Genomic DNA, 18,498 nt, shown 5'->3' on the forward strand with positions numbered 1-18,498 from the left:
ACCATCCACTTTTGAAAGTCCACCTCCATTTTCTTTATCCTGACCTTCATCTCTTCCTTCTCCTTCTTGGCCAGGTTGTAAAGATTCTCCAGCTCCTTCTAGAGCCTCCAGGGTGCTGAGTACCTTCAGCGTCAGCCTGGCACTCTCCTCCTTCAGGGCGACGTTGTCACAGGTCAGCCTCTTGATCGTATTCTGAGCATTGCGAAGGGCTTGCTGAAGAGGGTGCACGAGGGATTTGGGAGAAATTGGAAGGAGTTCAGCCACGTCGTGACCCTGCTCCATTTTTGTGCCAGCTTCGCTGGCTGCAGGTGGACAAAGTGACGCATGCCACAAGCCAAAAATGGGCTGAGCGCACTGGCTCTGGAAAGGCAATTTGGGAAGACAAGAAAATATAATCATCGTGAACATCATCTCCATTTGTAGAAGACAATATCTTCTCAGATAACTGCACACATTATATTAATTGATCCCTTATCAATTCACGAATGATCAGTGGTGTAGATGCAGGACATCAGTAGCTCTAGTTTTACGTGTCCAGTGGATTTCTAACATCCAGAATCATGCATCTAGTTATATATAGTTCTTATGTATATATGCTACTTGTACAATGTTTAGAGCAACAGTGTCTGTAAAAACAGTATGTGAACTCCAAAGACACCGGACAAATGCAAGGAAGTAAGAATCCCACTGGCTTGTGTAAAGCGTTTTTTACTTTGTGGAACTGGAGACTTGAAATAAAATACATAGTCTACAGTAGATAAGGAACAAATCATTATACTGTATATGTTCATGTGGCCAGCTGCTGGGAACTCTTTGCTCAGTTGTGCTGTCCTCCAGTCATACAGCAAGTAGCATGTTCTCTGGTTGATAAAACACATAAAACACTTTTATTCCTGCACCTAAATGTGAAATACTAAATGTGTGGAGCATCACTGCTTCAGGCTCCCATTTAAGTGTCGGAAGAGAATAGATGAGTCATTGTCTGAAAAAGGGGAACACATATTAAATGTGTTTCCCTTTTTCATTCATCAGACAATGACACGGAGGATACAGAGCAGACTAGATATTTACATGGCAATTTAAAGGAACAGAATATCTTGTTCCTGCAGGTCTCCACTGTTTTAACTCATCTCGCTGCAGTGATGCAGAAGTGTAGTCCTGTCTACAGATGTTAAACTTTCAACCAGAGGGCAGTGAAACACAGACTTTTAACCTCGTGTTAAGTTTCTCTTACTGTCCATAAGAGGGGCGGGTATGGTTAACATATAGCCGTTAGAAAATAGAGGACTAGTAACAACAATAAATACATACACAATAAATAAAAGACACATAATGCACAATGCCCTTTTACGTTGCCGTTACTGTTACCATCATCATCTGAGAGATATCACTGAAAACCAGGCAGCAGCCTGTTCTCACATTCACAACAGGTGAATTAGTCATTGTTTAAATGGGCTGGTAAGTCGACCCAGGCCTCTAGCACTTATGTTGCTGCACTGTTCACATCCAAACAATGACACATCCTCACTCCTGAAAGCTGCCCGGCACGACTAAAGCTGCAACCACTGCTGACCACTAAGCAGCTCTGCTAGGGAAGCTTGGTACAATTTCTCCTGAGAGGTAATTTAGTTAGTTTCCAGCATCAAGCATCAAGCTTTCTTGACTCTACCTACATTTTATGGTGTCCCTAAATTAGACTAGATTAGATTAGATTAGATGAGAGTCTTTATTGTCCCAGAAGTACAATTTGGTTTGCAACACAACCAGTACACATTATCCTAAAAAGATACAATACATAGTGACATAACATATAACATACAGGAGGTCATCATAAAAATATACAGTGAGAAAAAAAATAAATATATAATATAACTCAGTTCAGTCAATATTGAATGGTACACGTCTTTCAGAGGTAGGCCTATATAGTTCGTTATAATATAAAAGTGGAATTATGAGAACAAGCCAGAGCATTTCTACATCATTAGGGCCTGTCCAAACTTGATTTAAACCATTCCACACTTGGACTCATTGAACCAGGAGGACCAATCATTCCCCTTATTTTTCTGATTGGACCGTGTCCATGAAATTTACGGTAAACTTAGATTACCTAGGGCCCCTTAACCACATGTTGACAGAGCAGTGTGTAAGCAGCAACTTTATCTTCTGCACTGCTGACTCACATCATTATAAAAGGAATGATCAGCGGCTGAGATTATTGCAGCCATGTTGCGGTTCATTCTCCGGTCACATTCAACAAGCTTCAGATGTAAGTGCTAATTTAATTAATGAATCAACACAACAACTACAGTATAGATTACTGAACAGACCGGACAGACACAAGCAGCCTTCGATGAGCTTTAGAGCACTGTCATATACAGTACAAGAGGATAGACACTTCCTCTTGATCAATGAGGCTGCAGAAAAACTGGAAGACTGTAGTCTGACGTCTGTGGTGAGGATGATGATGATGGGAAGCTGATGTAGTGGTCGTGAAAGTACGTGGTCACAGCTAGAGGAGGGCCCAGCAGCAAGCACAGCCACACTAAACCATTACCGTAGTTTCCCTGGAAATAGTTTCCAAGGAATACTGCAACCAGGAGCTGGAAGAAGACACAGGGCAAGAAATATACCAAGATTTAATAAAACACAGGCTACTCTCTTGCCCAACATGTTTAGTGTGGGGGGGCCAGAAAGTACAAGTAAAGATGATTTAAATGTATTTTTCCCTTCAAACAACAAGGCTTTTTTAAAGAGGTCATATTATGCTAATTTTCAGGTTTCTATGTTTATTTTGGGGTCTTGGTAGAATAGGTTTAAATACTTTAATTTTCAGAAAACACATTATTTTTCTCATATGGTGCATTGCTGCAGCATGCCTTTTCACACTGGGTCTTGGCTCCATTTTAGCTACAGAGTGAGACATCTCGCCTCTGTTCAATCTTTGGTGAGAGTTGCACATGCCCATTACTTAACAGTCAGGATGTAGCCAATCAGAGGCAGAGTAAGACGGGTTAATGATGAGCAAGGTAGCGTGATCTAAAATAATGCCGCAACAGCAGTAGCTACTGTATGTCTGCTGTTTGACTGAACTGTATATATCCTATAATAAATAAATAAAAATGTATATTCATATAACGCCTGTTACATAGTGACACACATAAAATACAGAAGTAAAGGCTCGACTCCAAACCAGGCGTTTCAGGCTGTGCAGGAGCAGTGTTTTCTGTGGGAGAGAGTAATTCCCTTTGGTGTGGACTTCGGGCTTTTTCACTTTGCGGACCTTTTACATGCACAAAAATGCTTCATAACACAATAAAGGAAAGGCAAAAACCCAACAAGCATAATATGACCTCTATAAAAATCATGAAATAATATCTCTGAGGGTAAAACAACAGCGCAGACTTCTTAGTATTATTTCTGTGACTATGATGTGCTCTTTGCATGTGGTCTTTTCATGGTTTGCTCTATCTATTATTACTTTATTTTTCTATATTCGGTGAGAAAACAGACCGATGAAGTACGGAGTGTGTCTGCTTCTCTGATTCAACTGTTGCATAAATGTATCAGTCTTCCAAAGTTGGAGTCAAAGCTCAGTGCACCAAGCAAGGCAACAACATTGTGAGTGTGTAGGCTGAAGCCCTCAGTGCCTGTAGCTCAATCCAGGTATATGTATGTATATCTCACCTCAAATACCATCACGAGGAAGACCCACAGACGATAACTGTGCAGGGGCAGAGCAATCATACACTGTGTAGAAGAGAGGACAAAAACATCACTGAAGATTAGTGTTGCATTGTTTGTTTGGTCCATCTAATCTCCATACCATAAAATCCATAGGAGAAAGGTTTACTAAAAGTCCAAGATTACCATGGGGATCTGCAAACCTACCTTATTAATGATTACCAACTTTTTGCCAGTTTGACACACATCTGCTCAGAATGTTAGCTGTCAAGATTCTATGTCACAGTTTAGCATCACTGGTCACCTGCTCATTTCTGCCTGCCCTGTCACCAGCCATTCTCGCCTAATCAGCCAACTCCTCTCACCTGTTCTCACGGCTGCTCCTCATCACCAGTTGATCAGTATGTCCACCCCAGTCTCACAGACAGTCTTTGCCAGGTTGTTCTTTGCCACTCATGCAAGACTCTCCAGCACTTTTCCTCGGCCTGTTTTCCTGTTGCCGACCCTGCCTGCCTTTGACCAACCCGTCTTGTCTGATTCCTGGTAAACGCACCGGCCTTCTGTCTCAGGCTTTGAGATTTTCTGCTGCATCCTTGGTTCCTGTTTTGCCTGTGGCTGCCTGGTGTAACCTTTCCACCACAACGCTACAGAACGTTCCAGTCAGCTTCCTGTGGCTCACAGACTCTCACTGTGTTGCAACATTTGCTATTGTGTGTGTACACCGTGTGAATATCCACCTGCTGGATTTCTGATCCTCTGCCTTCACGACCATGTCACCTGCCTACTCCTACCTGTAGCCTGAAGGTGTTCTGAACTGTATGTCTGTTTGGGCTAATTCCACTGCTCACTCACCGGCCTTCCAGCCTGATGCAGCCTGGTTCAAAAGAGACTTTGTGAAGAGACTTTTCTGTATTATTACTCGTCTTGTCCTGTTCCTGCTGAGTCATCATTACCAACTATTCCTGGTATCCTGCACGCTGCAATTGGGTCCTAACACACATACAGTTTAATACAACTTCAGGTAGGCAGGCGACAAGAAGAATAGCAGATGACCAGTGATGCCAAACTGTGACATTCTACACAAAAATGCACATATTAATGCTTATCTTAAAAACTCAATTAATTCAAGATTCCAAATATCGTCTGTTCTCTGCTATCAAACAAGTGAATCACAATAAGGAATAAAATGCTTCGTGCAGTTTCAGACTGTACCTCACAAAGAGCAGCTGACATCAGGAAGACCAGTAATTCTGCTTGTGATGGGGGCACATTCTTTTCCACCAGCCGTGTGTATACATGTCTTCATATAAGAGAAGACAAGGAGTAAAATCATATAAGAGATGACAGCAAAATGTAGGGAGATTATTTGGTGTTTATATCATCTGTCAGACTACTTACCTGTGACACCAATTCTGACAGGGAATATTCCAATTCTTCCAGAAACTGATCAGAGTTGTAGCGTTCCTGTGAATGAAACAATGAACTACACTGAGCCAGTACTGAATGTGCAACAACACAATGTGCAGAAATAGTTCTGTGCAACTGACCACCAGTCTCCATAAAAATGACGATCACCGAAGCACAGCAGCTCCGCACAGAAGTTCAGGTAGGAGTGAGTCAAGAAGAAGAAGAGGAGCCAGAGGAAATGGGTTGGTGCCTGACATGAAAATATGTGTTAGCAATTCCAACATAACAATCAAATGTGTAATATTGCTTCTCTGTCACTAGGGGTCTCTCAAAAAAGAAATTTAAAAAAAGTGTGCAATGCTGTGTGGGGACAGCTGGGCAGAGCTGCCGATCAGCTGCTCAGAGCCGGCCAGCTGTGGATGAGAGAGATTGGTGCAGAGCCAGACTTTCTGGAGGAATAAGGTGGAGTCAGATCAGATTCTGCTCTGATCCAGAGCCGTTTACCAACGGAAGGTGAGCTCAGAGATGACTTTTTAACTTTTGGTATTGAAAAGTGATTATTCTTCACTCCAGGTCATCAACCTGACTACAGCAGTGATCAGCTGAGGGGATCTCCATTGTCGGGTGTTTATGTTCTGCGATGTTGACTGCTGACTGGAGCTGGAGGGGAAATGTACTTAACTTAATGAATGTATGTAAAGGTACAGAGAGAAGAGATACACACAGCCTTGGTGCCTGCAGTTGCTCACTAGCTTACGGCGAATGCACAGTTAAAGACTGGCTGTTTGTGGCGAATAAACCATTTCGCAAATAAACACAAATTATCCTGCAATCAAACTCGCAACTCAACAAAACATATGACAAAGTTCTTGTCATTTTTAGACATTTTAATATCTTTAATGTAGTGTCATGTACAACAGTGTACAAACTTTTATCTCTAATTATCGTACCCAAACATACTCCCCATCCTCATCATCACCATGATCTGGGAACACTTTCTTTACAGAGATTACATCTGTTTACATGATCATACACTGACATCTTACATTGGCTCAGGAAACCAATCAGACGTATCTATAATCAACAGAATATAATGTTAAAATATTGTTCATAAACCACTCACCACCAGTCCCACCAGATGCTCCACTCTCATAGTGATGTCCATACTCTATGTTAGAGAACGAAAATTGAAATGAGTGAAACCCACAGATGTGGAATCTGTGTTTGCTCTGGCATTCACAATCATTAAGCTTCACTCACGGAGAAGGAGTTTTCTGATCTCTGGAAGATGGGCTCAATCCACTGATAGAAAAAAAGACTCAGTCACAGTTCAGTGATAGCATTCAATGTAAATTCACATAGGTAACACATTCAGAAGCAAGACTAATAGTCTACAGCCATGCTAGTGACCCTCTGTACTTTGGCACACATTGCTCACATTGATAATGTAAACATGCTGATGTTTAGCAGATGCTGTTAACATTTGCTAATCAGCACAATTCCACAATGTACAGCTGAGGCTGACAGGAATATTAGTTTTGCAGGTACTAAGTCAAAGTCACAGTAGTAGGTCACCAAAGTTTTTAAAAATCATCCTGATGGAAACACAAATGTGTTCGTCTAATGTCATGGGCATGAATGTCTGCTCAAGATTACATGGCAATCTATTTGATAGTTGTTGAGATATTTGAGTCTGACTGACTGTCAGATCGATATTGCCATCTCTATAGCCAGTCTATCACTCATAAAATTATTAGAAACAGCATTTGTAGGTCAAAAGAAAAAAAAATAATACTATACTATCATACTGATACTGTATATCTGATACATGGCAGCTATAATGTCTTCCCTTACTTTTTAGATGCATGACAGAAACATTATCAAATGGTTGATTCTCATATTTAGATTTTGTGAAGTGGAATAAACCATGATGATCTGTGAGGCTGAGCACTCGGTACTTGCCGTTTGCTGTTTTACGGTAACCATACAGCTAGCTCAATATAACAAGCTACACATAGCAGAGCTAATTCTACTTCCTCCTTTACATTACCGTCTCTTACTCTAGCTTCCATGGCACAATATACTGGCTTTCTTTCATTTTTCTCACGATACTGAGTTTTTCTGTCTGTATATTAAGGAAATGGGTCTGCCACAGTATCTGCTACTGTAGCGGAAAAATACAGTTCCCATGACAATGTGATGAAAAAAACAACATTTTGATAATAAATATTGTCATGTCCAAAAACTTGAATAATAGATATTTAACTGTGCTATGTAAGTTCCTAGATATGTACACAATAACATATTGTACAAAACAGGAAGAACTGTAATTAGCTGCCGTACCTGCTGCACAATTCCAACCATGATCTGGATAACGATCACCTGAAAGTAGAAAATGTATGTAGTTTCCATTCTTTAAACTTAACTATACATGATTTACACATACAGACAATAATATGGGAATACTCAATTAATGTTATGTAGTGAGACAATTTTCTACCCGTATAACAGCAATCCTCCCCAGCATCCGTATAAACCAACCATTATTATTTAAAATGCATTAATAAAAATTTGCCAATAATGTAGTAAAATTAAGTACTAATTGTTTTTAAGAATGACCTTTTCACCATGCATCTGCTGTCATAATTGAATAATTGTTGTCCAGCAGAGAGCGACTAAGGTAGACCTGACAACACTAAATACAGAAGGCACTATAATTTGTTTTTCTACTTTAGTGCATCGGAGCCCCCCAGGGCTGTGTGCTCAGCCCCCTCCTGTTCACACTGTACACCCATGACTTCACTCCCAGACATCAAGAGGACTCCATTGTTGAGTATGCATACAACACCATCATCATCTGCCGTATTATTAAAAACAGGACAGGAAGGCCTTGCAGTGGATGATTATTAGTACCCAGCATCCGAGCATCAGTTATATTGGTGGCACGAGATGTCTGCATAGAGCCCAAAAGGATACTAAAAGACAACACCCACCCCAGCCACAGTCTATTCACCCTGCTGTGGTCTGGCAAAAGACCTTTTCACTCCTTAAAGTGTTGTTCAGCTCACCATTTCCAGCAGCCTGTGCAGAAGCTTGTTGATGCGGACCTTGGGAGTACATGGAAAGTCTCTCTGGTAGCACAGAGTCGGGGCAAGCAGGAAATAGTACAGATCTGAGAAATCAAAGACAGAGTCACAGAGGACCTGTATCATCATAGGTTAATGTAAAGAACAGTTTCATTTGGATGTCGTTAATGATAGCCTTAGTACTGCATTTATCTCATTATTAGAATCTATTGGCTTCTCTCAATGTGTACATAAACCAACTCACTGTTTTGACCACACCCTTGACCTTGTTCTAGCTTATGGTATCGAGATTGAAAATCTAACAGTTTCTCCACAGAATCCTCTTTTATCAGACCATCACTTAATAACTTTTGAAGTTCTATTACTGGACTACACACCATTAGGCAAAAACTCCTTCACTAGATGTCTATCTGATAGTGCTGTAGCTAAATTTAAGGAAATTATACCGCTGGCACTAAACTCAATGCCATGTCTCAATATAATAGAGGACTCCTCAACTAACCTCAGTTCCTCACAAATTGATCATCTTGCTGATAGCACTGCAGGCTCATTGCGAACAACACTGGACTCTATTGCCCCCCTGAAAAGGAAACCTATAAAGCACAGGAGGTTAGCACCCTGGTATAACTCAGATACCCGCAAATTGAAGCAAACATCACGGAAATTTGAAAGGAAATGGCGTTCCACCAACTTGGAAGAATCCCGCTTAGCCTGGAAAGATAGCCTTAAAACATATAGGAAGGCCCTCCGCAATGCCAGAGCAAGCTATTACTCGTCATTAATAGAGGAAAACAAAAACAACACCAGGTTTCTTTTCAGCACTGTAGCCAGGCTGACAGAAAGTCACAGCTCTACTGAACCATCTATTCCTACAACGCTCAGTAGTAATGACTTCATGAGCTTCTTCAATGATAAAATTTTAACTATTAGAGACAAAATCCATCATCGCTTGCCCTCAACTGGCACTATTGTATCTTTAAACACAGGAACCTCAGAAACAGTTCTAAATTCTGACTTATATTTAGACTGCTTCTCTCCCATTGACCTCCACCAACTAACTTCGATGGTTTCTTCATCTAGACCAACAACTTGTCTCCTAGACCCCATCCCAACTAGGTTGCTGAAAGAAACTCTACCTTTAATTTGCACATCTTTACTAGAAATGATCAACCTGTCTCTATTAACAGGATACGTACCACAATCCTTTAAACTAGCTGTAATTAGACCGCTCCTTAAAAAGCCTAATCTTGATCCAGAAACTTTAGCCAACTATAGACCTATATCCAACCTCCCTTTCCTCTCCAAGATCCTTGAGAAAGCAGTCGCCAACCAGCTATGTGACTTTCTTCATAAAAATAGTTTATATGAGGATTTTCAATCAGGTTTTAGAGCACATCATAGCACAGAGACGGCACTGGTGAAAGTTACAAATGACCTCCTAATCGCTTCTGACAAAGGACTTGTCTCTGTCCTGGTCTTACTAGATCTTAGTGCTGCATTTGATACCATTGATCATCACATTCTACTACAGAGACTGGAACACTTAATTGGCATTAAAGGACCCGCATTAAACTGGTTTAAGTCCTATTTATCGGATCGATTTCAGTTTGTACATGTTAATGATGAGTCATCCCTGTATACCAAGGTTAGTCATGGTGTTCCTCAAGGCTCCGTGCTTGGACCCATACTATTCACCTTATATATGCTCCCTCTAGGAAATATAATTCGGAAACACTCCATAAACTTTCATTGTTATGCAGATGATACACAGTTATACCTATCAATAAAGCCAAATGAAACTAATCAGCTTACTAAACTCCATGCATGTCTCAAGGACATTAAGACCTGGATGACCTGCAATTTTCTGCTGTTAAACTCAGATAAAACCGAAGTTATAGTACTTGGTCCTAAACACCTTAGAGATGCATTATCTAATGATATAGCGAGTTTGGATGGCATTAACTTGGCCTCTAGCACCACCGTCAGGAATCTGGGAGTTATCTTTGATCAAGATATGTCCTTCAACTCCCACATAAAACAAATTTCAAGGTCTGCATTTTTTCATCTACGTAACATTGCAAAAATCAGGCCCATCCTGTCTCAAAAAGACGCAGAAAAGCTAGTCCATGCATTTGTTACTTCCAGACTGGACTATTGTAATTCTCTATTATCAGGCTGCCCTAACAAGTCTCTAAAGAGTCTCCAGCTGGTCCAGAATGCTGCAGCACGTGTACTGACAGGAACTAAGAAAAGAGATCATATTACTCCTGTACTGGCCTCTCTGCACTGGCTCCCTGTAAAATCAAGAATAGAGTTTAAAATCCTTCTCCTAACTTACAAAGCTGTTAATGGTCAGGCACCATCATATCTCCAGGAGCTCATATTACCCTATCACCCAACTAGAGCATTACGCTCCCAGAACGCAGGATTACTTGTAGTTCCTAAAGTCTCCAAAAGTAGAATGGGAGCCAGAGCCTTCAGTTATCAAGCTCCTCTTCTGTGGAACCATCTTCCTGTTTTGGTCCGGGAGGCGGACACCCTCTCTACCTTTAAGAGTAGACTTAAGACCTTCCTCTTCGATAGAGCTTATAGTTAGGGCTGGTCCAGGACAGGCCCAGGCCTGTCCTGGACGAGCTCTTAGTTATGCTGCTATAGGCCTAGTCCGGGGGACAATGACACACTGAGCTTCTCTCTCCTCCCCTCTCCTCTCCTCTCCATCTGTATACATTATGCCTGTATACATGCCCCATCTCTGCATGTCACTGACTTGCTTCTTCCCCGGAGTCCTTGTGCTTTCTAGTCCTACAGGCTCCCTTGGATCCTGGCCGCGCCCGGGTCGTGGATCATGGATGCGCCCACTGCTATGGCCCTGCCTGATCGTGGATGCGCCCACTGCTATGGCCCTGCCTGATCGTGGATGCGCCCACTGCTATGGCCCTGCCTGATCGTGGATGCGCCTACTGCTATGGCCCTGCCTGATCGTGGATGCACCTACTGCCATGACCCTGCCTGACACCCACCACTACTGTCGCTAATATTAGTCACATCTCTGTTACATACGTTCCACTACTATTATCGTACTGCATTGCTACATACCATCCTTGCCATTGATCATTACTACTGTTATCACTAGTAATCACATTTCCATGTGCATTTCATCATTATTGCTGTAATACATCTTTGTGTACTTTCACTCCTGTCAACCATCGCTTATAATTGAATACATTGTGATCTCGTTGATCTGCTCTGTACATGCGACATCTATTGCACGTCTGTCCGTCCTGGGAGAGGGATCCCTCCTCTGTGGCTCTCCCTGAGGTTTCTTCCGCATTTTTTCCCTGTTAAAAGGGCCTTTTTTGGGGCAAGTTTTTCCTCACTCGAATCGAGGGTCGAAGGACAGAGGGTGTCGTCTCTGTACAGATTGTAAAGCCCTCTGAGGCAAACTGTGATTTGTGAATTTGGGCTATACAAATAAAATTTGATTTGATTTGATTTGATTTTATGGATGACAAACAGTTTTACCTTTGAAAGTGAGATGCTCATTGTTGTCTGTCTCTGAAAACAAACAGATAAAAAGCAGTAGTTGTTGGATCAATTTTTGTTTTTGTTCTGAAATGAAATCAGTTTAACTTCTGGTGTTGGAAATATTACCTGCATCAGTTAAATCAGCCTGTCGGTACCAGCGGTTGGTTTCCTGGTATGAATAAAGTTTCATCCCCAGGGCAGTATAGAACCAGAGAGAGAAGAATGCTCCACCTGATGGACAAACATCAGAAACATCCCACCAATGCTAACACATCATTTAAAGCACAATAAGCGACACTTTATACAAGAATTTTGAGCTTTAAACTACAATTGATTTATGTTAGGGCTTTGAAACAACCACGCCTGTAGGTTGGACAGGTCAGTTTTGTTTTTAACTCTTCAGTCCTTCATTACAAGCACAATCAAACATTGATCTAACACACATAACTTATTCAAAAGTGCACCCATAATGGTAATGTTTACTAAGATATCAAATGTCTCAGGCTAAACTATGAGGAAAGTGTATCCTGTCAAAGGATCCATCTAGTATATTTCCATTTGAGAAAATGATGCAGCTTTTATATCTTTTGTAGAATTTGCTGAAACAACCAGATAAAAGAAAAAATGCAATAACTGAAATGATGTCCATTTTGATAATATTAATAATTATAATAATAATATAATAATTGTCAGTCCTGTACTACATTTTTATTCACGTATAGGATGTAAATGAGGATTCACATATATATAACTGTTACCTGTTGATATTGTAGGCTCATTAACAATGACCGCAACAGGGAATAGCAGGAGCAACCCCAGATTTGTGAGATGTAAACGGTGAGTGTTGGTGGGGGACAGCATACCCTGGCAGAAATACATGGAATAGAAGGGTTTCAACTATTTTGAGTTGACAAATCATTTGATAGGATACTAGTACAACTGGTACAACATTTTCAGGTGTTTTGTTCTGTTCATAAGTAAAACCTGATACAGGGTTTTAAATTGTGGTATGGTCTGATGCATTGTTTTCAGCCTTGATCAACATTAAAGAGAAAAACGACATGCACCAGTCTCACCTTTTCCTGAGACCTCTCAAGGAGCAAAGCTGTAATGGCAAACATGTTGGCAGCTGAAAGAAATACAGATATTTTGTTAATTCACAAGTGTGTTGTGTTTAAAACCCAGTCCCGCCCCAGAGAAATGGGCAGTACTTCTATAGATGTGAAAAAGTTGTATTACTATATAATATAATAATATGTATATGTATAAAATCTTTTGTCGCTCTAGAGGTGATGTCACTTAAGTCAGCTGGGTCTGAAGGCTACAAGTTTAAACAATCAGAACAATCTGGGGGTCTGGAGTTAGAAAGAAGTTACTTTACCAGACCTCTGTGGGCCTGACTGAACTGTTGCTGACAAGCTGCATTGTGTGTAACCTAGTCACCAGTTATTGACAAGAAAAACGATGATATTTCTGGTTCTGCCAATACCTCAGAGTATCTTCTAACTAAAGGTTGATCTAATGTAATTATCTTTTTTCCGATGGCTGTTGGTGTTTTTGACGCAGGGTTTCTCACCCAGCAGGAGGTTGACAGATGGCCAGTTGCAGTTGTCCTCAATGAGATGCTCCAAGACCTTTTTGACATCTATCAAAAAGCCATGTCTGGTGAGAGAGGGAAAACAACGGTCACAAGTGTTATATCAATAAATATAGACAGTATATAGAACATGCTTAATTATATGGTTTGACAAATAAAATCTCATCTCACTGTCCTCATAAGCGGATGAATTTAGCCCAGTGTCTAGAAGTGTAGAAAGTGGACACTGAGCTAGAATTGTTTCCTTTGACACTACTGTTTCAAGCTGCTTATTCAAAGATTAAGACTAAACTTTCACTGTTAACACAAAGTCTACAGCCATGAGAGTGGCTTTGTGAGACAGTACTTGGGCAATTAAATGCTTTGAGCCAAACACCAATGTCAGCATGCTAACTGATACAAAAACATGTGGATGCAACACTGGAGTAATGTTTTGTGATGCACCAAACAAAGCTGATGCTAATGGGAATGTCATTTGTTTTGCAGGTGTTTGGACAAAAACCAAAATATTGGATACGTTTGATGTCATGGCCTGATGATGGTAACAGATGGGGATCACTATTCATGAGGATCCATCCTCTGGGGACCATAAATGTCTGTACAGACTTACTAACATTGTTAGCCCTAGAGCCATGCTTGACTAAAAATGGAGGTCAAAAGTATATTGGGCACACTCTTTAATTTTAATCATAGTTATGATTGACAAATAAAATAAACACTTCCTTGTGAGTCCCTTATCCGGTTAGAGGCTCATATCAAACTATTATAGTCTAATTATCACAAAGGATGTGTAAGTAAGTCTAAATTTGATATGAGTTGAATATGTATGGTAGATGTATGTGTATGTATATGCACCAGTGCCTTTATATATATTTATACTCACTGTATGAAATTCTCCAAGAACAAGTGGGCGTGAGTCAGGACCTGATATTCCAAATCATCAAAATTACAGACAGAAAAGCACCAGTCAGTTAATAATTCCTAGATCAGAGATAATCTTAAAATGGAAGTACATGTTTGCTACCTATCAGTAAAAACTAATAAATATCTGTTTATAAAATCACAAAAGAAGGTGAGAAGACTGACCAGCAGGATAATGATCCAGTTGAGGATGCCTCTGTATCTGGTGAAGCTGCTGTTGGAGCTCAGCAAAGAGTCTTGGACACGATGGCAACTGGACAAAAAGACTTGTTTTAGTCGTCGTCATATGAGTTGTATTTCTCAGGACTCAGTGCTTGAGTAATTGTCACCCTACCAATTCTGGTGTGACTGTAGCTTTATTCACTGATGATCAGATGTTCCCTGATTATTAAAGTATAACCAAAAGATAAATAAATAGAATGGCTCCATACAGTACAGCTCGTCCAACAAAGTCCAAGTCTCCGTCCTGAAATCCCATATTGTTTTGAAAGAACGATATTGTGACACATTTCGTACACCCACTTCAGACTTAGCAGCTACAGTGAAGGTTTCAGCTTCAAAACGGTCAAATCAATCTGGGATCACGGGGCTTTTGGAGACATTGATGACACCGGACGAGCTGTATGGAGCCATTTAATGTTTAAATGTTTAAATGTTTGACTACAAAACTTCACCCAACTTTCCATCAGCATGGGGGGAAGTAGATAATGACTAAATTTTAATTCTGATGGCAACTTATCCTTTAAGTAGTACTGGAAATACAACAAATCAAATTCATTGTCTAGTGTAATTAGAAGCAAGTGATAACTTTTAATTTATTAAATGATGGTAGGTTCATTGCACACTCCTCAGCCATAATTTAATTCTTTTATTCTGGAGCCTAATAATGACTGGATTTTAATTTCAGTACTTGAGTATGTCCATTTAATGCCTATACTTTAACGCCACTACATTTCACTTTACTTCATTAGTTACTTTATAAATAAAGCTTTTACGTACAAAATATATGATGAATTTATTAAACTATATAACAGTATCTAAAATGCTTAAAGTATGTCATACCTCAACCAACTACCACATTGAAATACTACTTTCACATGAATGCATCAGTAATAATCCAATAATATAATACATATATGATAGTAAGTACATATACATACATTGAGCTAACAATACAACATTTTTATATGCAATATGGAATGTTTTTAAAGCAACATTATGCAGGAATTCGTATTTTGAGCGATTTGGCGCCCCCCACAGTTTCTGGCAGCAACACCGCTGTATTAAATAGAAATCCACAAATCCAAAGTTCCACGCTGTGATCCTCCCCTCTCACTGAAGTTACATAGTGATGGGGGGCAGAGTGGCTGTGACAGAGACAACATTCACTCTATTACAAGACACTGTCACAACAAAATTATTTTGAAGTGTTATTTTAAGGTAAAAAAGTTACATAATGTTGCTTTAATGCAGGACTTTTATTGGAGTGGATTTGACAGTGTAATATTGTTATTTTTACTTCAGTAAAAGTTCTGAACACTTCCTTCACTACTGAAATGTTGTATGTTTCAGTGAACAGATGAGACTTACCAGAGTAGAGATGCATAGGGATGTTCTTGTTCATTGGTTGGATCAGTTGCAGAAATGGAAACACTATCATAAAGGCTTGCACTGTCTTCTTCAGCTGAGGAAGAGGTGCAGACAGAGGAGAACCTCTTCCTCATCCCAGCCATCTCTGAGTCTGAAGGCCCGTCCACAGGAATAAGTTCAGAGACAGCTCAATTCACTTTAAGATGAACAAATATGGGCTTAGTATATACTTTGCTCTAACATATCACATCATTAATCACGTCATAGCAAATGACACAGATGAAATATATAGATAATACCCTCTTTATCTGAGAGAAGACAACAATCCCAACATTTTAAGACATGTTTGTATTCTTTCCCTCCAACTCAGGCACATTTTCTGCTCCCAAATATCTGCCATAATGCAACATAATAGTTTACAATGCATAACGAATATATAATTAACATAATTATAATGAATATATAATTATATATAAATAATGAAACCTTTTCTAAACTGCAGAAATTCCCTTCACGGGGTGTTTTTGGGCAATGGGCATAACATGAAATGTAAATCATTACATAAGCTACATAAAACAAACAAATAAAATGTTGTCTCAACCATGCTATTCATTTATTTATCTATCTATTTATCTATCTGGCTTTTGATTAACCACAGTAACCTGGATCAGTGCCTTATATGCATTTACTGAGCCAAAAAAGTAGATCACATCACTCCAGTTCTCAGATCTTCACACTGGCTTTCTGTCAGTCAAAGAATATATTTCAAAATCTTGCTGTTGGTTTATAAAGCACTGAATGGTTTGGGGCCAAAATACATTTCTGATCTGCTGCTACGTTATGAATCATCCAGACCTCTGAGGTCGTCAGGTACAGGTCTGCTTTCAGTCCCTAGAGTCCAAACTAAACATGGAGAAGCAGTGTTCAGTTATTATGGAACAAACTCCCAGAAACCTGCAGGTCCGCTCCAACTCTCACCTCTTTTAAATCAAGACTGAAGACCTTTCTGTTTGCCACTGCCTTTCACTGAAGCAATTTCAGGGCTTTGAACTGCACTATGACTTTTATTTTTTAGTCTTGTCTCTTCTAAACCTATTCTATTTGAGCTCACTTTCCTATTTCTTCACTTGTTTTAATGTTTTGTTTCTTGATGTCTTCTTGTTTTTAATGTCTTTTAATGTAATTTTATGTCCCTGTAAAGCACTTTGAGTTGCCTTGTGTCTGAATTGTGCTATACTAATAAACTTGCCTTGCCCTACAGTATTACCCCCAGACAGCTGAGGGGGTTAAGGGGAGATGAAGGCCTGTGGTTGTTGGTATGTGATGTGTTATTATTATCTCTGTTGATACAGTGACCTGGTGTGTAGGACTGAGAGCAGATCAGAGCATCATTTACATGCAGGTTGCATCTTCTTTAACCCAGAGAGACTGTTACCAAATCGGTAAATTATCAATTTAACGCTCCCTTGCATATCTACAGAGGTACACATCTTATCAGACATGATTTCAGACTTAATCTGAAAGTCGAGACCCAATTGATAGATTCGGCATCCATGCTATCAAATAATATGGCACTGATTGAATGAAATATCATCCTTTTGTTTTGGTAGTCTATGAAAGTCATTCCGGCGACCGTCTCTCAAATACACCCAGGTGGCTGGTCTCTTCCTCTTAGAACAGGATAATTATAAAATGTAGGCTTTCTTACTGATGTTTTATTGCTGCATGGTAGACTGCGTGTATGCCGAATTACAAAGTCGCTTCCAGTATTTCCGGATCAATAACGTGTGATTTGAATATTACCTGCAAATCTTGCTGCTAATAAATTAAACTTTAAATTGTCGGAAATCTAAAAGCGGCCTGGCGCGACCTTCTCTAAAGACTGGAAACGTCTTACCTCATCCCCCGCAACAACACAGCATCCTCTCTGGGGGGTCGACACAGTTAACATCTACACCCCCACAACAACCACACAATTCACGAGCCTGCTGTCCGGACACACTGTGGACTCAGATCTGATGTGGGAATATGATCCGGTCATTGTCGCACTTGAAGCCCGCTGGAATCACAATGTCATTTCTTCTCATTCGTTCAAAATAAAAGCCTCCTCCAAGAAAATTTGCTTTTGTGCAAAACCCAAATAAAGGCGTCAGAGGTCACAACTGTAATTTTTTTAATGCATTATTTATTTTCATCCAAGTGTGTAAATGGTCTATATTTTAATCCTGTTCTGGTGGTAAATGATATTGAAGCAAATTCATGTGGATTTTCCCTGACTTTTATTTTAAAGCTGCTGTTGGTGTTTTTTTCTTTTCAGAATCAGTATTAAGCAACTCCATATTCCAACAATAATCACTGTTACAGTGTTTGCTCAGTAACCCATGTCTCTCCTCCCCCTGCTCATGCAATAAAAGAGAAAATACATGTTGTGGTATCCCTGCCTACTTTATCCAATCAGGACAGAGGAGACAGTCCTGTCTGCATTGGGAACACTGGCAGAACTGGGAAAGCTACAGATTCCAGCGTACCAGACAATGTAAAATGCTTTCTTAATAGTGTGAAGGTAAAGTAAAAACTGCCTATTAATTGTTTCATACTATATAAGAACAACAACCCTTAAGTTAATGTAAGTCGCTTTTGGGCCCACCGTCTCCAAGGTCATTTATAAAATGAGGCGGTGGTTTTATGTTT

General features: G+C 40.0%; 1 protein-coding gene across 2 annotated transcripts; it reads right to left on the reverse strand.

Annotated features, from left to right (window-relative positions):
* Positions 1 to 710: 710 nt before the first annotated feature.
* LOC311263597 (diacylglycerol O-acyltransferase 1-like) lies at positions 711 to 17,860 on the reverse strand. Of its 2 annotated transcripts, none has more exons than XM_084363786.1 (18): positions 17,705 to 17,860; positions 15,808 to 15,958; positions 14,383 to 14,470; positions 14,180 to 14,220; positions 13,276 to 13,361; positions 12,776 to 12,828; positions 12,458 to 12,563; positions 11,826 to 11,930; positions 11,697 to 11,729; positions 8,157 to 8,260; positions 7,432 to 7,470; positions 6,349 to 6,390; positions 6,212 to 6,256; positions 5,229 to 5,338; positions 5,080 to 5,145; positions 4,894 to 4,981; positions 3,685 to 3,747; positions 711 to 2,600 (listed from the first exon to the last, which is right to left on the reverse strand). In XM_084363786.1, the coding sequence occupies exons 2-18, from the start codon at positions 15,948 to 15,950 to the stop codon at positions 2,406 to 2,408; spliced, it is 1,407 nt and encodes a 468-aa protein (XP_084219912.1). In that variant the 5' UTR covers positions 15,951 to 15,958; positions 17,705 to 17,860; the 3' UTR covers positions 711 to 2,405. The 2 variants fall into 2 exon arrangements, with proteins under 2 accessions (XP_084219912.1, XP_084219911.1); XM_084363785.1 differs by having other exon boundaries at positions 15,808 to 16,003.
* Positions 17,861 to 18,498: the final 638 nt, after the last annotated feature.

The sequence above is a fragment of the Pagrus pagrus genome (genome assembly GCF_965226575.1).
Source record: "Pagrus pagrus genome assembly, chromosome: 10".
Classification (NCBI taxonomy): domain Eukaryota; kingdom Metazoa; phylum Chordata; class Actinopteri; order Spariformes; family Sparidae; genus Pagrus; species Pagrus pagrus.